Source organism: Rhipicephalus sanguineus, chromosome 5 (genome assembly GCF_013339695.2).
Source record: "Rhipicephalus sanguineus isolate Rsan-2018 chromosome 5, BIME_Rsan_1.4, whole genome shotgun sequence".
NCBI classification, from domain to species: Eukaryota; Metazoa; Arthropoda; class Arachnida; order Ixodida; family Ixodidae; genus Rhipicephalus; species Rhipicephalus sanguineus.
Genome location: NC_051180.1, coordinates 41,912,826 through 41,938,037, shown reverse-complemented (window position 1 = coordinate 41,938,037; position 25,212 = coordinate 41,912,826). Strand labels below are relative to the sequence as shown.

General features: G+C 43.3%; 1 protein-coding gene across 3 annotated transcripts in view; it reads left to right on the top strand.

Annotated features, from left to right (window-relative positions):
- Positions 1-24,683, top strand: part of LOC119393552 (protein TANC2) — a 272,216-nt gene extending 247,533 nt beyond the window's left edge. For all 3 annotated transcript variants that reach the window (XM_037660644.2, XM_037660643.2, XM_037660642.2), the window contains 21 exons: positions 1,444-1,752; positions 2,187-2,315; positions 2,419-2,499; positions 2,629-2,753; positions 3,203-3,338; positions 4,974-5,238; positions 8,408-8,639; positions 9,015-9,217; positions 9,980-10,166; positions 10,718-10,974; positions 11,228-11,465; positions 13,112-13,348; positions 14,769-14,948; positions 16,050-16,377; positions 16,596-16,771; positions 17,806-17,938; positions 18,160-18,251; positions 19,025-19,177; positions 20,340-20,440; positions 21,822-21,974; positions 22,881-24,683. In XM_037660644.2, coding sequence (XP_037516572.1) covers positions 1,444-1,752; positions 2,187-2,315; positions 2,419-2,499; positions 2,629-2,753; positions 3,203-3,338; positions 4,974-5,238; positions 8,408-8,639; positions 9,015-9,217; positions 9,980-10,166; positions 10,718-10,974; positions 11,228-11,465; positions 13,112-13,348; positions 14,769-14,948; positions 16,050-16,377; positions 16,596-16,771; positions 17,806-17,938; positions 18,160-18,251; positions 19,025-19,177; positions 20,340-20,440; positions 21,822-21,974; positions 22,881-22,977 — 3,812 coding nt within the window. In that variant the 3' untranslated portion in view covers positions 22,978-24,683. The remainder of the gene's footprint in view (positions 1-1,443; positions 1,753-2,186; positions 2,316-2,418; positions 2,500-2,628; positions 2,754-3,202; positions 3,339-4,973; positions 5,239-8,407; positions 8,640-9,014; positions 9,218-9,979; positions 10,167-10,717; positions 10,975-11,227; positions 11,466-13,111; positions 13,349-14,768; positions 14,949-16,049; positions 16,378-16,595; positions 16,772-17,805; positions 17,939-18,159; positions 18,252-19,024; positions 19,178-20,339; positions 20,441-21,821; positions 21,975-22,880) is intronic.
- Positions 24,684-25,212: the final 529 nt, after the last annotated feature.

Genomic DNA, 25,212 nt, shown 5'->3' with positions numbered 1-25,212 from the left:
ATTTTATCGAATACCTTTTAGCAGTTCATTTACGAAATGCCGTCGGCACCTGTAAATGCCAGCTAGTCAGAGTGTTAGGAAAGTAGAGCGTAGTCTAAAAATATAGCATAGCTGCTGTATAAAAATGAACAAACTTCCGTCGTCTACTGCCAGAGCCGTTGCTGTCCGTGTTTCTTCAATGCATTGTAATTATTGTTACGATTAGTCGGGATGATTGAGAATGTAGATGCTGCCGCATAAAGAATTCGGAAAGAACTGGACACTGTACTGGTTTCAGTGCAAAGAGTTTTCACGTATGCGCACTGCATTTTTCTGCATGGTGTAGAGCTTTTTTCCACTGCACCGTTTGTTTTTGCTTCTTCGAATTTTGTTTTGTAGTTGCAACGTGCAATGTTGAATTTCAAATGTTGCATGAGTGTTCTAGAAGTTGTCATGTTGTAAATAAGTGTATGTACTTCTGGGGCACTTTTGTGCTAGCTCTCTTCGACTTTTGTGATAAGAAACGCACATCTCGCATGACATGAGATATAGTGACATATGTATTTGCGTGTGCAAGAGGACAGTTATTCAACGAAACGTGAGTTGTTTGCAGAGTGAGATCTTCAGATTTTGTGACTCAGCCACACTTGCTTCTAATGCCGACGTCAAACATACAGAATCTTATTATATACTACCTTTATACCCCTTACTTGTATACCGTTTGTGGCTTGCTGCAGTCGCGCAATCACACCTTCTGATAACTCTGATTTCCTGTCTTTCGAGATCCGGATTAGTAACACGCGCGTAGAAAAGAGAGAGAGAGAGAGAAAAAGTACGACACGAGAAGAGCGCAGGGAAGAGTGAACGGAAGGCCGGTGTACGTGGCACTTTAACGCGGTCAACATTGCTGCACTGACGCACTTAGGTCTGTTTTGAAATATAAAGCGTTATAATAGCATCGGGTCACGATTCACTTAGGCCGTCTTGAAACCCGAAAGGACGTAAATGGTCGCTCGTCGAAAGAAATCCTCTGTTCTATTTCATGTGTTCGGTATCCTGTGGGTGAGGGTAACAGAAGCTGAAGTCGCCCAATAGCAGAATGGACAGAGCATGGACAGAGCCTGTACCCGATAACGAAACTATAGCTCTTTCCAGCGTCAGCCACTGCTTCCGCTTGCGTATTTGCGCGTTCCGTATTAGCCCGGAGTCTGCAGACTACGGGTGTCCTATCGGCCGCGCATGTTTGGTGACAATTCCTTCACTCTATCGCACAGCCAGGTTTATCGAATAACACAGTTCGTGCTATCGTAGCGTTCGTTGAGTTCGTATTATCAGTAGGTTCGTATAATCGGAGAGTTCTTATTATCCGTGAGTTCGTATTATCGCCTACTTCTCTGTGACGTCAGTTCGCGCGTCTGTCTTTACACCGAGCAGCTTCCAAGGCTCCTCCCTCTGTGCTCGCAGATGACGAGTTTTCGCAGCCCATCTACCACCAGCCATACCAGCACCATCGGCCGCCTCCTCCCGCAGTTGTGCCCCCTCCTCCACCACTGGGAGGCTCGCAGCAACAGCAGCAGCAGCATGCTTCCGAGCACCTGTACACTCGGCTCGGACTCCTCCTGGGCGAGGGCCCTCCGGCCTCGACGGCCTACGTGCCGCCGGCCGGTGGCAGCAACCACAGCCAGGGATCGTTTGCCAGTGTTTCTTCACTCGCCAACAGCGACATTAACATGGCCGGTTCCAACAACACCAGTCCCATCTCTACGCTGACGGGTAAGCGACGCGCTTGTTCTGTAAAGGAACCTAAACCTTGTCGAGTTGCGATTAGCTCCAGTTTTATTATTAATTCAGAATAGCGTACCCAAAGCCCCCTGCGTACGCTATGTACTATCGCGGGTCCAAAATATATGCGCACACGCAGGACCCTGCGAAGTACTGCAAGGGTTATTCCCGCACGCCGATGGTTTCCTTGCGCGTTTAGCATGGCGGCACCGAGACGGCCCGCTTCGATCCGAATTCGGCCTTGGTGCATGTTCTTCATCGTGGCAGCAAAATAATAGTGAAATTACATATTTTCTTGAGGGCTGAGCATTGGTGACGTTTTGTGGTCATATTGACATAAGAAATGCCTGTCCTGGCCTTTTCTAACCCAACACAACCCCACCTAACCTAAACTAGACTATAAGATCGTCACTTCTTCCGAACAGGTTCGTCAGAAGCAGAAGCCATGAGCATACTACGTGGCTCGAGCAGAGAAGAGAGCTCGGATAGCGTCGCCTCGCTGATGAGTACCAGCTCGTCACCCTCACCCTCGCGCAAAGCGCCTTTCCAACAGAGTGAGTGTATTGCTCTGCATCGCCTAGAGCGTACGCACTGCGACATCACCTTTGCTTCGACGTCAAATTCACGTCTTCCTCTTATTCCTCATATTTTCTTCAGGGAATAATAGTGTGCCCAGCAACAGGAGGGGCACACCACTTAATTGCTCAAACAAACCTCAAACCTTTGGTCACGCGAGAGGTAAGAAAACTGTTTGTACGTTTCTCGCGTTGTGCCATGCATTATCACGCCTGGCCTGCTTGTACTGCCGACCACGATTTGCGATCACGAAGGATAAGCCTGAATTCGTGTTTCACTGCGTTATTCCAGGGGCGCAGCTGCACTACAAGATCTCACTTCAGCCAGCACTGAAGCCGTTGTTCTTTGAAGTTCCCCAAGCAGATCAGGATCCACCGTTTGTTGGGAGGCAGTGGCTCTTCGACGAAATTGATCAGGTATTTTCTTTGTGGCCATAACATATACTGATTGTGTCAGACTCTTCATGTTGCAGTTTATGGTATACTCAGCCCGGATAAGAAGAACGTCAGCGGAAAACATACGGAAATGTGCAATCGTTGGTGTACGTCAGTATTTCAGTGGGCTTGAGCGTGTTAGCTTGGTACGAAAGGATTCGAAATTCTCAGACTGAGCGTTGCTGATGCCTTCAAACTGCGACCACGTACAGCAGAGATATCAGTTTGTCATAGATCCTGCGAGTGACGAAATTGCTTCTGAGTACTTGACGAAGGCTGTAGTCGCGCGTGCTGAAACTTGTGTGTGAACCTGTTTCAGTATGCGTTGAACAGCATTTCAAGATGCGTTGTATGGGCAGTATCTTATGTGGGCTATACCTTATATGGGCAATGGGAAGCTCGAAATCGTGACGTTGCACTTTATTTTTCAGGAGTTGCAAAAGGACAACAGCAAGGGTGTGGTCATTGTTGGGTGCCCCGGATCGGGCAAAACTGCTGCCATACTGCAGTTGGTTGACTACAGCACCTTTGGTCGCAAGAAGGAAGAAGTCACTTATGGCACAGCCGGTGAGTAAATGGCTTCTTCTACGTCACACCGTGGCCGGTTCCGGGTTAAACTACATAAATAAGCTAATTGAGGTATACTGATGCGTTTGATATTAACAGCGCAGGCAGCTTTGCAGTGTTGTTCGGGAGGCATATTTACGTTTCCTCGAACGTTTGACGAGGCCTACGTATTCTACTTTAAAGTGCGACTCTAACACTGGCGGTAGTGGCGCTGACGAAATAGCAATAATAATGATTGTTGGGGTTTTACGTCCTAAAACTATGGTATGATCACGAGGGACGCCGTAGTGAAGGCCTGCGGAAATTTCGACCACCTTGGGTCATTTAACGTGCGCCTAAATCTAAATACACGGGCCTCAAGCATTTCGCCTCCATCGAAATACGGTCGTCGCTGCCGGGGTTCGATCCCGCGTCCTTCAGGTAAGGCCAAATAGTGTAGGCGCCGAAGCGTCTAACATCATGTGTTGCTGGCATCTCGGGTTCACAGACCGTCCACTGACGCTAAGAACTGTGAAGCCAGCTTTCGCATATATAGGCCTCGTTGTACTTTCGAGGAAACTTAAGTACGCAGTGCTGAATTACCTCTCGCGAAGTTAGACTAGGCAACGTTTTCGCTACGAGCGAATGCGCAGGCCACGTAAGCCGTTTCATGTGCCGATTTCTCGATGCAATGCGCATGACACCTTCACCGTGCTGAAACGAAGTGTGCATTTGAAAAACGAAACTCCCTGTCCTGAATATCGTGCTAAAACTTGCAGTGTCGACGCAATGTAATGTCATGAATTTGAGTACGTTTCGTATTATTTTGGCCATTCCATCACAAGAAAGGTCCGTCTGAAAACTTATATAGGGACCTTTGTTCATTTACCACGCCGTGTCATTCTTGTTTATAGTATCAGTAAACAAACAGCCAGGGTGGAACAAACATGGCTGTTGAAATTCATGACGCGATGGATTAATTTCCTTTTTTTTTTAATTATCTTCACGCGTACGTTCTTGCTTCCCACTCGTCGTCTTACAAAGAATGATCTCGCATTTGCACAAGCGCAGTTCGTAATATAGGTTGACTTGCGTATAGTCATACATTCATCATCAGATTGCCTTTAAAGCTGGCTTTCTTGCTTTACTCAGACGCTTAGTGACGGAGCCAGATGGACGAAAAAAGAAAAAGGAAACGAGTTTTGAACAATCGCAGCACTCTTCTCAATATACATTCTAAACTTACTTTTAGACCGAGAATTGCAAAAAAAAGGAAGCAAACAAAACAATACCATAACGTTATAAATATGCAAATGTGACAATGTGCCTTTTGTCCTGCATCGAATCGTACAATTCTGAGCCACTGAAAAAAGATATCACTGCCTTTTGAGATATCAGAGCAAGTAAGGGGATGAGCTATACCATAGCGAAACATGGGAATTACGACCACACCGTTACAAGTCTCGCAGCTTTGTGATATCGTTGGCTGACACGCAGCAAACTCCAACGTGTCTTTGATGTGGCAAAGCTAACTTTAGGGAACCGACCATTATGCAACGCGCATATAACACCCTTGCTTGACAATTGTACGTATCAACGTAGTCGTGGTGACGACGCGTTGTAAAACACATCTCTGATGACGCACGGCGGTCGCAGGTGTGCGCCACTGCGAACCGGAGCGTCGCGGTGCGTTGGGCAGCAGTGTCGGAAGCGGCTCAGCGTCGTCGGTTTACCAGCCGCGGCTGAGCGCCAAGCAGGACGGTGCGCGTTGCCTGGGAGGCCACCTGGTGGCCTACCACTTCTGCCAGGCGGACAACAACGTCACCTGCCTGGTGCCGGAGTTTGTGCACAGCGTGGCCGCCCAGCTTTGCCAGGCTCCCCAGCTGGTGGCATACCGTGATCTGCTGCTCAGAGACCAAAGGTTGGTCATAGATCATTATTAGGTGCCTACGCAAGTGTACCTCTGATGATACTCAAATTATGCATCCGCGGAAACTTCCAGTCATTCCATGTTTCTGACATCGCAGGTCAGAACGAAACGTGTCCTTTCATGGCAAACAGTACGACTCCTAGCTTTTATACTTGGCTAAATCTTTTTTTTTTTCGCATTAATAGGTGTGCAATAATACTTGTGTAACAAGGGCACTTTCGATTGCGGTCGAACGCGTTTGTCATGATCAGCTCTTTTGTGCAATTATGTGGAAGCTCAGCCAACGTGGATGACAGATATTCACCGTTCTTGGTTTGCAGATCCTCCTTGAAATCGTGCATGTGACTGGAGTATTAGTCAAATGAACATAGGTATGGCGAATTATTGGATATAAGCTTGTGCGAATGTTCGATAATCTCAAGTATTCGACCGAATTTTAGGACATTCGATATTTTCTACGGTTCAAATTTTAGTATTCGATTTAGCGTTCGAAACGAAGGAACTTATGCAATTCCTGTGCATAACTCACCTGAAGAGGTGGTTTCACTGCAATATTACCCTTGATGCCGTGAAGCTACTGTTTCAAGTGGCATTGCGCTGCCGTGAAGCCACACCTCAAGGCAAAGTTTGCATACCGTTTCTACTCAGCTGCTTTAATTTTTTTTTTTTTTTTGAATGCGAAGCATTTGATAGCGAACCCAAGGCACTTTGAGCGTTTCTATCTACGTATAGATCTATCTATCTAGCCGCCTACGTCTGGGTGCTCTCGTGATCGCCTTGGTGCAGACCAAAATTGGCATGGGAGGGTAAGGGGCTTTAACGAATAACAACATGAAAATCCTGTCGCGTACGTCGTCAAACCCTTTCCTCTGGACACATGTGGCACATACCCGTTTGCAAGGGGCCGCTGTGTATGGGTATGCGCCACAGGTGATTGACAGTTTATATCTACCCAGAAACGGTGAGACCAGACATTGGTAATTTAAATGCGAGAGCGTTAAGAAAAACCGACATTGGCAGCATTGACCCTATGAATGCAAAGAATAAAAATTAGGATCCCACCAGGAATCGAACCCATGCATTCTGCGTGGCAGTCAGGTATTCTGCCACAGAGCCACGCCAGGTCTATAAACTGGTTTAGAAATACAGCCTATGCAGGTGTTGTCGGTACAATGACAATTGCGGTTGTGGTACAGGCTATCTCTCTTTTTAACAAAGCAATAAACATGTACTCCTATGATACAGGCATCATGTCAGGTTAACATCTGTGGTTCGAGTATTGGTTCCTCTTTTATAGCAGTCTAATGAGCATTACATTTGTATTCTTATGATTCAGCAAGCTATATTCAAGCGTTGCTTGACCCGGAGGAATACGCTAACGAAAGTTACGTATGATATTCACATCATCGAACTGTAAAGTGCACTTTGTTTCGATAATACTGACATATATGCTCTAATGTGAGTGCTGGTGTTACGTCAGACCATAAGTTACCCTTTAAATGCCAATCTTGTCGACGTGCCCTGTAAGCCCATGATGTGCATACAACTACTACACTTGCAAAAACATGTCGATCCACCTCGTAACGCTTGGCTCAAAGCCAAAAAATGCAGCATATACAATTACTGGCCGACTGCTTCGCATGAAACTGATTCCCACAAGGCGTGGGATCTGGCGATTTCTTATTTTTTTTTTTCGCAACGGGTTATAGTCGCATACCACAGTAAATTTGAAAGTTTATCGTATTCCGCAGTATATAACACGCTCACAAATTACAGAAGACCAGAAAAAGAATCCGCATTTTATATCTGCATACAGTTACGTTTTGACCATTGTCTAGCTTGATTTTCCTGATATGTCAGTGCATGATATCGCTAATGACATCGCATTATATTGCTATTGAAGATAGCACATTTAGCTTTTTTTTTTATCATATACTCTCACTTTAGCTGGTGAGGTCGTTTTTGGGCTGTACAAGCTATTTGAATAGATTTGCATTAACGCACACACTAAACTGTAGCTTTGGTGACAGACATGCAGTTGAGCAGCACTGTTTTGGTCTAATAGCCAGGGTAGGTGTGGCACTGGACGGCAAAATGTCATGGGACGTTTGCCACTCATTGATGATCAGGCCTGTGATCTTGCACGTTTTCTATACTGAGGACTACAAAAGCAGCGAGAGGGCCTACCAAGTTCGTCTGTGTGCCTACAGAACAGAACGGGATTGGCTCACATGTAGAAGGAAAACGTAGAGCAACACATCATCCTTTCTTCTCGTTTTTAGATTTTTCAACATCTGGCGCTTGTGTCAAGTTTTTACGCAAACATCACCATTCGAGATACTCTCTTTGACTTTCCTTCGAAGAAAACAAAATATTCGCACAAGCCTAGCCATGACTCCATAATGAATATATGCTTGTAACATGTCAGATATTACTTGGATATTTGCGTGTCGGATATGATTTCATCATAGCGAGCGTGAATTTACTGCACTGTAATTTTACTAGTGCCTGTAGAATGTTACCCAGCAGTTGCTTAAATGTTCTACATGAGTATGACCACAGAAGGCGCATCGCAATAACTGAGCGTACTTAAGGAGGATGCATAAGCAGCTTGTACATACTAGATGTGATCGTAACATTCATTGCTATCCCTAACGCAACTGACCCTTTTTTTTCTTTCGTCTTTAGTTCTTCCATGGCATTATTTTAGCATGCCTACTCAACTTCCAAAGTTAAAAATGACAGATTAGCGTAAGCATAACTCCGCATGATTAAATGAACAGAAAATTATAGGCGGAACATTAACAGCTAGGAGTACAGCGACATGATTTAAGATGAAGACACACAGCTGGCTGATGTTCTATGAGGTTAAGTGAAGGAAATGGAGACATGTAGCCCACATAATGCACTGAAGTGGAGTGCATAAGAGGAGCAAAATGGATTCCAAGAAAAGTGACGCATAGTCAAATGTGAGAGATTAGGTGGTGTGATCAGATAAGAAAGGCACAGGGTCTATTAAGTCACGTGACACAAGATGGAGCAACTGGAGGTCACCAGGAGAGGCTATTCTCCTGTAGTAGGCATAAAATAGACTGATGTGCAATCTGAGGCTCCATGTTGTGTCAATGCAATTGATAAGTGTTTCTTACTGCGCATGCAGGCTTCAAGATGTGCTCAGCCTCTCTTCATGCCAGACCGACCCTCACGATGCCCTGGTGAAAGGCATCTTGGAACCGTTAAGCTCCCTGAGGCAGACAGGCCGAATCCCGAACACCAGTTGCATTATTGTCGTGGACGCACTCAATGAAGCTGAACTACATCGGCCCGACTACGGAGACACCATCACCTCTTTTCTGGCCCGACACATACTCAAGTTCCCTGCGTGGCTCAAGGTACCACAACTCGCTTGATTCGCAGAACTGCTTGTGTTTGATGGAATCTGATTATCTACAGAAAGCAGGAACTAATGCATGCAGCCATAATCGCTTTTATTGTGAACGTCAATGTTTCCGATCACTGCTTACTTTGAACAGCCAAGCGTTTGCAAGCACATCCAGTATATCAGAAAATGCTCCAAAAAAATTGTGGTCAGATTAGTACTGCCATCGCACTGGCATGGCACTACAGGCCTTCATGTAGTTATATTACTTCAATATTTACTCTTGTCATTTCTGTACTAATTCCTGTTTCTTTTTTCTGTGATAAACTTTTGGTATGCATATAGTACATGCCTATGAAAATGAACACTGTTTTCTTCTCTGTTCCAGTTGATTGTTACTGTGCGGACAGCATTCCAGGAAGTCACCCAAACGCTGCCGTTTCACCAGGTCTCCCTAGATCGGATGTCTTGCAATGAGAACTTAATGCGAGACATTGTAGGCTACGTGCTCTTTCGAATCGAGTCCAGTCCCTCTGCACGTGCCAACATTACAGTCAACAACGGGAAGCAAGATGGCTCAACACATGCAAGGTGCGACTCCTCATGACTCACCCTGTAACTTTTCCTCTATTCTGCCCACAAGTTCATTGAAATGTAACAAGTATTTTGCGTATAAGCTATATGTGATGGCAATCAAACGAACTATGTACTTTTTGCTTGTATTATAAACAAGTGAGGCAGTAGTTGTAAATTACAAATGTGAATTTCTTTTCTGTTCTCCTTTCAAAAACTGCACATACACTGAAGTTTTGTCAATGATTAATTAACGAGTTTTAATGTCCGAAAGCTACACTGCAGATGTGAGACCTATAGAGGGCTTTGGATGAACTTTGACAGCCTGGGAACTCTAGGTCTGAGCATTTTAATAATCATTAGTTAATAATAATTAATAGCACAGCTCGTAGGAGGGCAGCCCTCCTAAGAAGAAAAGGTTAAAACCGCAATTAATATTTGATAATTTAGTGTAGCTTGGTTTTAGGTAGTACATTAGTACCATTTCTTTATTTTTTTGCAATGTTGTTTTCTTTGTCTGATTTCTTATTTTGTAAGCTGCACAGAAAATTGCCTGTAATGCTAACTATAATATAGTGTGCAAGCTAAAGATGCCACCAGAGTGAGGGCAAGGCCAGCAGCAAGCTCCCTAGTGGCTTATTTTCACTGCATTAGGAGTTATACCACAGTTGTTTGTCTCTTCATAACAAGATTTGGAAACTTTCTGTCTCTTGACTAAAGGGGCCACATAATCCGTCGACTAATGTCAGAACTTGTATAAAATTCCCTGTTCCCATTCAGGTTTGCCAACCATCTGGCCAATTTGAGCAGGGGTTGCTTCCTGTATGCCAAACTGACCATGGACCTTATAGAGCGTGGTCACCTGGTGGTCAAGAGCAGCAGCTATAAAGTCCTGCCTGTCAGCCTCAGTGAAGTGTACCTGCTGAACTTCAACCTGAAGTTCACGACAACCAGAGCATTTGAAAGGGTATGTGAGATGAACAGTCCACTCTTATTTCAAATAAGATTTCTAGAATAAGAAGGTTTGTTTCGAAGGTTTATAAAAGTATTCATTAATGAAAATCTTTATGAAAACCAAACATTGCATACCACTGCCACTGGAGAAACGTGTAATCGGGAGCCACGTGTGCTAACCGCTATGTTAATTACTTTCAGAGCTTGTACAAATTTATCTTTTAGTACAAGAAACAATTGCCTGGGTCCATGTGTTTGCTTTCTGTAACATGCTGGTATTTCTTTCTTGTAGTGCTTGTTTCTTGCACCACTTCACGAACAAGCATTTGCAGGAGGTACTGCTGCTTCATGAGGATAAGATTATCTTTTTAAAAATAAAAAATTTGTGATCTTATGAAAGCATAGAAGAGCATCGCTTAAAATCAAGTGCCCAAGAACGCCAATTCTGTTACAGCCTGAAACAAAAACCGAGGCTTGAAAAGGCAGATACACAGGCTGTCTTTATATTCATGGAGTTAAGATATCATGACATTCAATAAGTGTTTATGTCTTCTCTGCTTGCAGGTGCAAAGTCTCCTACAGGTCTGCATGGCATCACTGTATCCTCTGCGTCCACACGAGCTATATCACAGCGTGAATGCAAGCGCTACCTATGAGCCCATGACGTGGGCTGACTTCCAACAGCGTTTGACAACACTGACCACTGCCCAGTTCATGATGCAGCGTAACGACGACTCACTTATGCTGGCCCATCCTTCTCTACGAGAGTGGCTCATTCGTCGAGACGAAAATGACAGTACTAAATTCCTCTGTGATGTCAGGTAGGCATCACAACATTTGTTCTGCATTTTGTGCATATAATAAATATTCTTTACGCCTTCAGTATTCACTATTCACTGCGCCCTGATTAACTTCAGTATGCATGATGTGTATATCATGACTAAGTGCCAGATGGTAATCACATCTCCTGAGGGGTGATATGTGCTTAATTATTCAAAATAATTTCAAAAGTTAAGTTACTGGATTTATAAAATTTATGTTCACTTCATACATGCTCCCTTCCTGATTGTGCAGGGCGGGGCATGCATCGATTGCACTGCGCATGTCGCGCATAGAAGCACCGCTTGACCCAAGCCAGCTACTGGAGCTAGGCCATCACATCCTCAAGGCACACATTTACAAGAACATTTCTCGTGGCCTTCCCCAGTCGTGCACTCCTCGGGATTTGCAGGCATTGTGGGTCTTTCAAAGTGCTGGATGCGTCTCCTCGGCACTAGTGGCTCCTGCAAACCTGTACAGCCCGAACGTCAAGGTTTGTTGTTCTTTCTTTGCATTACTAGTAAGTTGCTATTCAAAGCTGATTAACTGGTGCAGAATATCCTTGTTCACTTTTGTGCTATTAAAACCCCTATTTAACATTTAACTATTCAATGCTTCGGTATACTTAAAGGGACACTAAAGGCAAATAACAAAACAATTTATGTCAGAATGAAAGCCCAATGTATGACAACTTCTAAAACGGCAATATTATCAACAGCAGTGCCCTACTTACCGAGAAATTAAGCTAAATGTATCACATGATGAGCGCCACGAGTGGGACATTTTCGAAGTGATCCCGATGACGTAGGGAAGTCGGCCTACAATAAATCACTAGTAATCAAACTAGCAGCAGCAAAAAAAGAACATTCCGAGCATCAAAAGACGTAATAAAATGCTGTTTGTTCATTTCGGCTTGATTCATGGAAAACAAAACCTCCGTGGCGTTGCCATGGGGAACGGCGCGCGTGGTTCAAAGGTTCCGTTTTCGCCGAACTGTGCCTCGCCCGTCTCAGTGGTAGTTTCGGGATCGCGTACTGCCGTGCGTGTTTTGCGCGCTCGTGAAAGTCGCTCTGATAGAAAGTTCGACAAAATGCCGCATGCGTGTGATATTGCCGGATGCCCGAATGGTGCACAACGCCAGTGCTGCAGCAAGGAAACCGGTGTGTCTTTTCACTGGGTGCCGCGGAATGAACCCTTACGCTCGAAGTGGCTTAGTGTCATGCCATTGCGCCAGTGTGCTAAACAGTCAAAACCTCTGCGTGTGTGCTCGCTGCACTTTCGTACTGAGGATTACGAGACCAACCGCAACTTGGTGACGGCTTTGAATGTGCCCATCCGAGCAAGTCTTTGCCGCAGCGCCGTTGTTGCTACTGTGGGTCCCGCTTCCGCTCGGCTGCTACTAGTGTCGGCGGCCGCGCAGTAAAAGCGGGCAACGTTGGGCACGGCAGCAGTGACGTATGAGAGTCGTATTTTCAGGCGGGAGATTTGAAGCGCGCTAACGCGATGCGGACCACTAAAAACGTGATTTTATTTCAAAATAAGCACTTCCTTGGCACAAAAGCAGCACTACGAGGTTTCTGGACCGCTATTTCAACAATCAACGTCGACTTAATATTTGCCTTTAGTGTCCCTTTAAATGGAGAAATTCAGCTTGGAGAGAGAAGGGCGTACTTTTTTTTTCTTTTTCTCCGAAAGTAGAAGATAAAATTATACACTACTTGAGACCTGCATGCTGGAGCTCATGGTATAAAGATGAACATTTTAGTGTTGCACTTGCAGATTTATATAAAAGCATCCTTTTGTGTGCCCAGTAAAGCCGAATACTGCAATTTTTGCATAACGTGCATTCGCTGCCTGTCTGACTTCATAAATATGTGCTATGTCACTTTATTCATCACAGAAATGGACTACACATATGCAATGCATCAAAGAGGACATGATTTGCTCATTACTGTGCCTATTGCTGAATTTTTCATCCTTAAAGGAAGATTTCAGTACCTGCTTTAGACACCTAAAACCAGCATTTCTAATACCTAAATCTCCACCCACTAGTGATGAGGTTTCCGGCGACTTGGGATATTGTGGCTTCCACGTGGTATGTACTCGCGGCATTCTGTAAGGCAGCATCACTCCCTGCAGGTGAGCCGTTTGCTGCTGCTGGCTCAGGCTGATCCAAATGCACGAACCAACTGCCTGAATAGAGCCCCACTGCTAGTGCTGTCGGCCTACGAGGGATTCACGGACATGGTCACTTCGCTTGTGGAGTTTGGAGCTGACGTCAATGCTAGCTCCGATGTAGGCCGCACTGCTCTCAGCATGGCCTGCCAACGTGGGCACTTTGAGATTGCCAAGTACCTTCTCTCATGCGGAGCAAGGGTATGTTCCTGCACTAACATACAGTTAAACTTTGATATAACGGACTTCAAAATAACAAAGCTCTCAATATAATTAAGTTTTCACTTTCCACAACTTCATGCCCATATAACACCATGTATTTTGAACCTCAGTATAATAAAACATGTTATCTGTGATTTCAATGTAACAAAGTTTTTCTGCTGCCCCATAGGAAGATCAAGGCGATAAATTTAAACTTCCGCTGGGTCCTGTTGTCATGTGGTTGAATTGCAAGCGTTTTTTGCCAACACTTATTCATTATTACCACAGTGTGTTGGACCTGCATTTCTTTCAACTTCACATGCAACATGAAATTGACTTTTTTCATCTTGTTGAAATTGGTGTTTTGCACTGCCATATTATTCAAACATTCTTCTGGCACTTCCCGTGCAAAGAGAAACCTTTGGTGACTATACCTTGCTTGAAAAGCTCGAATTTCAATTTGACAATGCTTCGATACAATGAAATAAACTGCCAATTTTAATGACTTCGTTATATCAAGGTTTAACTGTACTTCTTCCTGCACAGAGAATCCTCCGTCCCTTTTTGTTTCGCAATTGTATCCCTGATGGAACAATAATAGGAATTTTAATAGTTGTAAGCAACACTGGATATCTTTTGGAGGAGGCTCAGATGGATATGGCTGATGTGAAAGAGAGCAAATAGTCTGCTTCACTGCTGAGCTCCACATATTTGATGGGATTCAAAATGCCTCACACACTGGACTGGCCATCAAATTCTATATCTGTCAAGACTGATGTCTTCTTGATCTCATTTTCAATTTGTAAAATTTTATGATGCCATGGGCTGGTTTTCATGAGTAGGGCACTGTTGCATGAGACGCACAGTTGATCAGCCCCTCACACAGGGGCATAGGTTTCCCATTTGCCTGAGTTAAAAGCTTTGTTGGTTCACATTTCGTCCATATAATTGTAATGATACAATTCTACCCACATGAAGGGTTTCGAATAGCTGGAAACTATAATCTGAAAATTGTTAGGTATCACATTGCTCGTGGAATAATGAGTACACCTAATAGGGGCATATTATTTAAAAGAAAGCATGTATGTATAGCGATGTTCTCCTGAAATGGAGGCAATCACAGTGTGTTTTATGAATTTTTTGCAACTTTAGGAAATATTTGGAGTCAAATGCTTTGTTTGGAAGAGGAGAACCTATTTTTATGTCGAAAAGGGCCTCAATAAGTTTAACATTAGTATAAGTGACCTGTGAGGCTGTGCTTGTGAAATCTGTGCAAAATGAACTCCGTTTTTTTCTCTCATAAAGTTGAGCTAAGATATACATGTCCGTCATTGCTGCAGTGTGTAGTCACGTCCATTCCCCATTCATGTTGTGTGTGTCTTCACTACTGGCAGTCAGTGACAATCCCTTTAAACGGCAGATTGACCATGTGGACAGCGAGGGCCTCTCAGCACTGGCGCATGCAGCTAGTTCTGGCCACTTGGACCTGGTGACACACCTGGTGCAATGCAAGTGGCCAGACGATTTTGGCATTGCACTGGGTCTCCACAGAGCAGCACAGCAGGCTTTAATCACAGCCGCAAAGTCGGGACACATTGAGGTAGGATCAGACGCCTCTCGTATTGCTTGCTCGTTACGATTGCAGCCTGGTTCAAGCGATGTATGCCTAGTGTGATGCCACATAATTTGGTGACATTTTCTGTATTGTGTTATTTCTTGCATAAATACCGTACGGCTTACATGGGTTTCTTATAAGACAAACGAAGTAACGGCTTTAGCGCATGTTAATCTGACTTATTTACTTAGAAAGGGAATAGATGTTCTTGTAGCAGCTAATCTCTTTATCCAGCTGACACGAAACAGCTTACACAAACTTTATGGCTCAGAATACATTCTGGCCTCATGCGGCAAAAGAAGTTCGTGTAAAAGCTGAAGTTTCAGAGCAATGTAAATGTGCTTTGGTTGACCTAGCATGCTGCGCTACATTGTTGTGCAATGTGTGGAAGAGCTAACATTCTCAAACCATTCAGTGTCACAGTTACTGACTTTTAATTTGCTTTATTAGGAGTGCTCAGCAGAAAATCAAAAAGTCTTGTCAATACAAAGGATACCACGTATGTGGCATCATTCCGAGCAATGCTGTATTGATGCAACCTCTGCTAGACATTCATCATTTGCCATGAGTGAACACAAAGGAGGGCCGCTACAAAGAACAATGCGCTATCTACAGTAATAGAACCAATGGAAATACAGCATTCTATAAAGGTTTCTCTCCTGCACATAACTTATTTTCTGTTCTAGCAGCATAGAAGCTACTTAAGTAGGTGGATCTTTTAAGCAACACATTTCTTTACTCATTTCATTGTGAAACGTCACCACAGCTGCACAGCTGATATTTGTGTGTAGGCATGTACCTTCGTAGTTTGCTATATAGACTCATCGTGTCTGCCACCTGCATGATAATCAATATTTCAAATATGCAGTTACTATCTACAAAAGCAAGTCAGTGTGGAAAGGCTCTTATTCACAAGTTCTGGCATTTATGTACTGTGAAGTAGTTTCCGAAAGCAATATGTAATACAAGCAAGTTTGGAGTGTTTAATGCACTTATTGATCCTCTTGCTTTGTACATTTTTTGTTATGTATGAAAGCGTGAATGCTTCTGAATGAGTTTGCCCTTCTTTTACATTTGCCCATTCAGGTGTGTGAGTTCCTGCTGAACATGATGGAGGTACAGGTGAACAAGCAGGATGATTTCAGTGGCCACACAGCATTGACGGCAGCTAGCCTGGCAGGGCATCGAGACGTCTGTGCGCTGCTCATGCGACGCGGCGCCTCGGCACTCGTGCGCTCCAATGCCGGAGAGCCACCCTTGTGCTGTGCTGTGCGTGAAGGCCACTGGGCGGTCACCGAGCTCCTGCTGTGCCATGCACGTGCTCTCGAGCAGGCCGATGCATTGGGACGGTCACCTCTTATGTTGGCTGCTGCCGAGGGACATCTCGGAGTGCTGGAACTGCTTCTCGCCAAAGGTGTGTAGAAGTAGATACCCACCTGCAGCCTGCAGTTGCACCACACCTTTGCACTATTTTTCCTAGCTTTTGCCCTGTGTACTTTGGCATAGTGACCACACTCGTGGAAGCATCAGAATGGTCTTTCTATGTGATCAGTGCACAGTTAGGCTTGTGATCAGTGTTGTCATGCAGAAGATCACTACCCAACCGCATCATTACTCGTTTTACTTGTTTAGGAGCCAACCTGCTATGGCAGGATAAGGATGGCCTCTCGGCATTGAGCTGGTCCTGCAGTCGTGGTCAAGTTCAAGCAGCTCAGTGCCTCCTCACCCACGGTGCTGATATCAACCACAGTGACAAGAAGGGCCGAACACCACTTGACATGGCTGCCACCCAAGGAAATGCAGAAATGGTGAGCATCATATCACTGAATGATCTAACTGTAAACCATCTATATTTCTAACGCATGTTGTAGTTCTTTACTCACAAATGGCAGCACTCCAATATCCTAGGTAAATATTCAGTCAATGAGTTCTGCTGTATTGCTAAGCAGAGAAATTTGAAAGGGAGCTGAAAAGCTTTTCTTTACGGATGGGTAAACAATGGGCAAGAGAAGACCTTGTTCAGTATTTATGTAATTACGCTAAAGAAAGAAAAACAGTCAAGATACTAGTATACCAACAGGCCTAAATTGCTATTGTGAAGTTGATAAGGATTGCACAAAGGGAAATAAAATGAAAAATTATAGAGGAAATGTGAAAAGGTACAAAAAGGCTGTACAGACTGGAGATTAAATGTGGATCAATGGTATTTATCCTGTTTGAGAGCAAGATGAGAAAGTGTAGTTGGGCATCATGCAGTGGACTTCAGAAGTTTATAACGGTGCTCACTGAAACTGTTAGATTGAAAAATATTTGTAGGCACCCTATACGGTACAGTCAGTATTCTCGAATTGATAGGAACTGATAAAAAGTAGAGCAAGTGTTTTGCACTATCTAATTCCGATGTTATTGTCGCTGCAGAGTTCAGAAATGTGTACTGCATTTTGGCTTGTGCTGTGTGTTTTTCATCTTAAAAACACAGCGCTAATTTAAACATGGACAGAAGAAACAGCAAACGAGGACGGGCGCTGACTGCCAACAAAGCTTTTATTGTGCTTGCACAAATATATATCTTATGAAAGAAAGGAAGGGGGGGGGGGAGAGGGAAGGAGATGGATGCTGATGCACGAGGTACTAAAAGTAGGCGTGTAGATGGTTAAGATTGCTGTAGGAAACTGTATTCCTTGTCAGAAAGGGTGAGTGACGGGGCGCTGACTGACACACACTGAGCCTTTGCGCATCATCGTGAAAGTCTCAAAAACGTGTTTTCTTTGGTGTACTATATGCAATACTAGGGTAGAGCTTGTTTTTAATTTTACCTCATGATGTCTTCTGCGTCTTACAGATCAAGCTGCTCCTAAATAATGGCGCTGAAATTGAGCATGTGGACCTGAATGGTACCAGAGCTCTTGATCGGGCAATCGGCACTGGAAACCTCGATGCCATCAACTGCTTTCTGCAAGCAGGGGCCAAGATAGGTGTGTTGGTCTTGCTGCTGCTCATGTTATGTGTAAAGTTTTCGTTGAAGAATATGCTTAGCATGTAACTTGGCTGTAGGCATGGATTCGTTATGGTAGTATGTCTATAAATCTCTGTTCTAATAGCAATAAAGTAAGTGTTGTGCCGTGAAATTGATTTAGAATGAGTTAATAATCACCAGATGTGCACCTTCTTATTTGCCATCAACCTTCTTTTTCAGGATCACAAACCTGGGAGATGGCAGCTGATAAACCTGACGTTGTGCACCTTCTGTTGAATAAGCTCCATCAAGATGGAGCTCTTTTATACAGAGTAAGTAGGCCATTTCTGTGTAGCTGTCAATGGTGTGCCACTTCTGACATGACTGTTGTCACAACTAGATGATAATTTCAGTGTAGTGTGTAAGCTTCATCTCGCAGCCTCAAATTTCTCGGACAACAGTTTCAATTAATGTGTTTACTTAAACAGCAATGCAGGCTGCATTCTAATACATACTTGTCATAGATGGCTAAATAGGAGGCTAAATGGATAGTGGCCGTGATAAGCCACATTCTAGTTCTGACAAAGCCAACAGAACAGACAGCTTCGTGAAGACGGCATCGAAGTAAAAAATAATGCAGGCAGGAAGCTTGGAAACTCATTTGGAGGACACCTACCTGCATTAAAAAAATGTAGCCATATTTCTTTTTAGATTCTTAAAGTAAACTGCACTGTGTTTTTATTACCTAGTTCACACGCTTGAAGTCTTAAAGCACACTGATGACATCCACTTTTCCTAGGTGGCTTGTTTATTTATTTATTTTGTGATCGACACGACATGGCACAATATCACAGAGGTGTTTTCCAAATGTGTTCCATTTTGCGGCTTCAAACCTGCTTTCCTGGAAATTGGTGTAGACTGTCTTCAGTGCAAACTATAGTTGGAATGCATGCACAGTTTCAGCAGAAATGAAACTGAAGCCCTAGCCACTCGCACTAAAAGCTTAAGCATCATTAATTTCATTATATCAATGCACTTGTTTGTTGGGATCGTTTTCTTATTTGCGAGTAATTACTTATTTTGATTCTTTCATCCATGCTTACAGAAAGGCCACATGAAGGATGCTGTCCATCGTTACCAGTATGCCCTGAAGAAGTTTCCCTCATCTGTCGTCGAAGATGCAGACAGCGGAAGTATATTTCTCCAGCTGAAGCACCAGTTGCTGCTCGGACTTGCCAAGTGCAAAAGGAAATTGAATGTAAGCAACATGTCTCTATATGTTGAAAAAATATTTGGGCCTGATTGTAGATGGGGCCTGAAGATGTAGGTGATACAGGTATTTTGAAAAGAAAATGTAAATTGGGGCAACTTCTTTTTAATATTATTTAGCGATTCCTTCCAACTCTTCATCATCGACTTACTGTTTTCCTTTCCACCTTTATTGCTTGGTCGGACCACACTGCTTGTCAGGCAATAAGGAAATACTAGCACAACCAAAAGTAGTAGCTCCAAAATACAGCTGCTGGCTGAAAAATCAAACCCGATATTACTTCTCATTTAACATTTCTCATATCATCTATGTGCAGTCACTCTTACAAGCATAGGCATGTGCACAGGGGGGGGGCAGGGGGGGGCGGCTGCCACACCTAATCACCTTAGAGGGGGGCGCAAAATCTGCCGTGTACATTGACCCTTCTAGTCACCTAAGAGGGGGCGGGGGCGCAAAATCTGCCCCAGGGTCGCTGCGATGAACCTTTGCCCCCCCCCCCTAATGGGAACCCTGCGCACGCCTATGCTTACAAGTGGGTAAACCAGGCATTCAACACTGAAGCGCGGTTTTCATTATACCACTGATTCGTAGGATTCTGCATGGTGGCTTATTCTGCAGCAATCATGAAGTTATATGCCAGTACTTCCCTTCTTCAATCTACTTTCATCTTGCTGATCTCCACGGAACTCATTTCATGTGTGCAAATGTCGTATTTGCCCCCTCAATATGTGCTTGGTCGGCTCAGCGAAACTTTATGAAACCTTTGACAGGAAGAAAGCTCTAAGGACACTTCAGTATATTGGTTGAGCATGCACTTCGATTCACATGGTTCGCATCAGCCATGTGCAACCAGTGTAAAATACAAAGAAAACTGAGTTCTTACAGTCAAGTAGTCCCAATGTTAGTTTACTGTGTTAGTAGCAACGCAGTATTTCTGGTGCAGTAGCTGGCCCCTTTATAATAATATAATAAAACATCTCTCAGACAAATTGCACACCTTTTACTCTTGCATTGAAGATTCCATAAGCGTTATCTACTTCAGATATCTGGAAAGTGACTTTTTAGTTTCACTTACAGACATAGAATATTCATGGATAATATTTGTGATAGACATGATAAATGATAAATTGCTGGGTTATCTTGTATACAGGAACCCGATGCAGCCATCTCAGCAGCAACTCAAGCCATCGAGCTTCGACCAAAGAGCTTTGAAGGCCACTTTATCCGGGCTAAGGCATTCAAGGACAAAGGGTAAGGCGAACGTGTTGTTATGTTCTTTGGACCATTGAGCTTCCTACAATAAATTGCTAATTGTAGGAAGCTATATGCTTTCGACACGTAATGTGGCATTTCTGTCACCTCCATTTACAATACCTCAATGAGAAGGGTTTTTGTTACCATACTTACCACCATGGTAGCCTAGTGGCTGTGTGTTCCACTACATTGTGAGCACGAGGTGGTAGGTTCAATCCTAGCTGTTACAGCGACATTTATACTTTGACGGGGCAAAACGCAAGAACGCTAGTGTGTCTAGATCTTGGTGCAAATCAAAGAGCACAAGGTGGTCAAAACTAATGACGAGTTTCACACTGCAGCATACCTCATCACATGGTAATTTTTCATGTAAAACCCCAGAATTAAATATGGACTTCCTGTTAACATAAAGTATGGAAACGTATGTGCCACTTGTGTCTGGGGTGGTTTCTGAACTGGTGTGTATCGCTGTCCACAGCTGCAGAACTTCTGTGGCCTCTATAGCAAATTAAAAGCAAAAGGAAACTATTTTCTGATGGAACAGGATGTGATATGTTGCATTGCTATTGCAAATAACTCCTTCTCCAGGAATGCTGTGCCTATGATTGCTTTCAGAACCACGAACTTCTCATGATTCATTGCTGCCCCCCCTAAGTGTTACTGCCATAACTGTGACAAAAAATATGCTACATATGTTGCATATTGTTATGCTACATGTAATGCAGCATAACTGTTCTGTATTGACTTCATCACATAAATTGCTTGCCAGTTCGTACACAAATCTCACTTATTGCTATCTCTGTTGGGGTTTCAATAAAATGCACCTCATTTGCAGTCAATTGTAAACGAGTAATAGATTGTACGATGCATCACAAAATGGATACAATGAAGAACACTTGGGATTTAAGGAATGGGACATACCAGCCGGGCACTTGTAGCAGTCACTTCAGGAGTAGAAATACCATCCTCTGGTGTGGCCGTTTGTGCTGGATACTTAAAATACTTAAAATAACTTGCGTGGGTCAAATGCTAATGTGACTTGCAAAGATGTAGATCTGGTGAAAGGAAAGAATGAAGGCGCATTATCATTTCCTGAGCTGCAGTTACAGTGACAAATACCAAAGCTTTCTTGCATTCCATGCTAACAGATACCATGTTCAGCAGATACCGTGTTAATGGCCAACTATACCATTATATGGTTGACCATCAACACCTGTACCAATAGCAGTTTCTTTCTTTCTTTTTTAAAGGTTCATGGCATTTTTTTTTTCTGGTGGTTTTTTGGTCCACTTTCCATCTTGTGGCATCACACACTTTGTTTAACTTTCCTACTTTGCTGCCCCTTTTATAGCAGCCTACATTTTTTGACATGTTACAGATGCCAAGCAGAGGCACAAGCAAACATTGAAGAAGCTCTCAGACTGGCCCCCATTTCAAACATTGAGCAGCGGCGAACGCTCATGAAAGTGCAGGAGGAAATTGGAGCAGGAGATCTTGACCTCACTGGCACTCAGTACATGTCAACAAGAAGGTACGTGACTTTCCATGAATGGCATCATTAAGGCTTAACTAATTATTGTCCACCATGCTGTGTCTTGCTTGTGCTTCAAAACATACCTAGGACTCGAGATTGTAGAGAATTTAAGATTGCAGTCCAAAAAAAGGAAACGTCCTGCGTTGTTTTCTCTTCCTCTATTTTCCTCTTTTTTTTTCCTCTGTGCAGATTTGGATTACATTGGGGTCTTGTACCGACTACATGTAGGATGAGTATTAGGACATGCAACACTATGGTTTGAAGGCCAGTGGCATAGCCAGGGGGGTGGTTCGGGGGCTTCATAACCCTCCTGCCCCACAAAATGTTTATATTTTGTATGTGTATGTATATGCACGCACATAAAAGCACATTCATGAACAACCATAAAGGAGTGTTGCACTCCCCCCCCCCCAAAAAAAAAAAAAAAATTTCTGGCTATGCTTCTGTTAAAGGTTCAGTACTATCACATGTTTGCATAGTTAAAACATCAACATAATTTACCTTGGTTTTAAATAATTCAAATGTTCTTGTTCTTGTTCATAGTGATACTAACGGGCACAACAAAGACCTTTATAAAAAAATGTAAAAAAATGTGGCTTTTACGTCATCTTCTAACCTTAGAAGATTAGAACCATGTAAGCAAAGCAGGGAAAGTAATAATAGTCTTAAAAAATGCCGTTTGCTGCATCAAGCTGTATTGCCATGGTCTTGTGCCAGCACATTTTTTTCTTACTTGCTGCATTATGCACTCATATACCAATATGAGTGTATGGCAAAACTTCAGTTTGCAAATGCAACTGATAATTGAAAAACTTGCAACAAAAAAAATAAATATGTCAGCATGTTTACAAGTATTAAAGCCGCACCAAAGTTTTATTCAAAATGCTGATGTTTTTATTCTAGCTCTTTGGACAACCAGTCAAACTGCACAGACAGCATGGACCAGGTTTGTGGCATTTCTGTGGACAGCAGGCTCAACTTGGCATCAGTGCATCTGTGAGCACAAGTCCCCCCTCCAAGATGGCAACCCCTGTCTGTCTGAAGATGGCATTTAGAAACTGCATCTCTCCGCACGCATCCCCCGTTCTTGCTGTGGCCAAGAAAATCCGTGTTGTAGTATACTGTCATGTAATGACCTCTTTGTCTTGGTAGTCGTATGCCAGGTCACTGTTCGTACAAGTGCACATATTATGTATGCAGGACGAAAAAGGAAGACCGAGTATTTATTGCTTTATCGTGTATCTTTCGTCTTTGTACATAACAGCCCAACTTCCCTGTATTTATGCGGGCAACGCGCATGGGAATAAAAAAAGAAACACACTGAGGTTCATAAGGCCGCGTTACCACATGCCAGAACCAGTGCAAATTTCACTTCTGCGCACTGTTGCTTCTTACAGAGATATCTCCAGTTCTGAGTGTCTGTGCAGAGTGGTCGCTGGCTGGCTACTGATCTGCTACAGCCGTCGTGCACATGTCAAAATGAAACTATCGCAGTTGGCATGCTTTGCACTCAGTCAGAGGCACTATTAGGAACTACCCACCACGTTCATGTGCAAGAAGCCCAAGCTGTGCTTCTGTATTGTGTTGTGCAATGATTTCTCTCAAAACACATGAGCTTATTATACAGACATACGGGAGCTGCATTACAAACCTGTCTTTGAGCATTCCTTTTGTGATGTGACCACTCGCGGAAAGTAGTGATGCCTACGGCAAACACAAACTTTGCGGGCATGTTACAGTCAAGACGAGCACGGAAAAAAATTTGAAATGGACTTCTCTCAAGTTGGCACCAATGACATCCAAAGGTGCCATTTGTGACACGCGAATATCATCTCTGCGAGGCAAGGGGAAGGCACTTGACGTAGCAGCTTTGGTTGTACTTTTTGGCGATAGTAACATGCCACAAGATTCATACTTGAAAAGTGCATAGTCATAAGTGCCAAGTGGCAGGCTATGACCGTGTGGTTCTTGTAGATGCAGGCTTTGCTATAGCTGCTAATGCTGTTACAGCCTTCTACCTTGCTGGTTTTGCATTTGGTTGTAGTAAAAGTGAGGAATTTATGTCGAACCGCTAAAAGCGCTGCAGTACGAAAGAATGTGGCATGCACCAGATGCTGATCAAAAGCAATTGTAGCAAATAACTTATGTCCCTAATTGATGTATTATGCAGCTGTCTCTTTTACATGCCATTGTTAATATATCCACGTATGTAGTTTAGGGACAAACACATGGTATAATGCAACCCATGACGCTGCCTTTGAACTTTCATTATATGCCTTTCAGTGGTAAAATGAAATTAAAACAAGCATTAAATAAAATGCTTAATTTTGCATTTAGACGTCGGTATGTACTCCCATTAGCTGTTGTGTTAATGAAATTTGTTAAATGGCTAAGGCATGCATTGGGGAATTCAATAACTGTAATAAGAAAGGTCTTGAATCTTATACTTCAGGTTACCATGATTAACAGTAAGCAAAATCTAAGCCTTAAGTTCGTTACAAGAGAAAACTTTCTATGAAAGTGCAACATTAAGAGTAGATTCTTTTCGCTGGACACTTACCTACCAAGTTGATTGGTGTTTCAGTATGAAATGTCGCTCATTCTCATCAATTTTCATCAAAAGTAATACAATACGAGTTTGTGTGACTGTTTTTTCTTAGGTAGCATTGGTTCATTATTGACTAGTGTTACCAGGACTATGCCTGCCAGCATCTTTTTTAATCTTTAAACTTAATCTTTCTACCTTATTTGCGCGCACTGACACATTTAAGTATAGTTTCTTTCCCCGCACTATAGAATTATGGAATTCCATACCTGGCCACATTCGCTCACTCCCCCTGAATGATTATGTTTCTATTCTTGTTGAAAGTCATTATGTATAACAAAAGTGTAATTCCTTAATTGTTGCAAATTGTTCTTGTTGTTACTTTTCGTGTATCTTTTGTTTGCTGCGACCTTTTCTGCACTGTATAATCCCACTCCTGCAATAGCCCTTTCACAGGGCTGCAGTATGTAAAAATAAATAAATAAATAAATAAGTGCATGCTTTAGGTTAGCGAAAACAAAATGTAGCATGTTTCATTCTTTCTGTTTTGTGTTTTGTGTAAGCATGTGAGCCACATGAAACCCTGTGACTCAGGATTAATATGACCACAAACACAAGCCACTAATAACGCTGCAATCTGCACTTGTTAGCACAGCCTAACTAATTAAGTACCGTCACAAATACATTTAC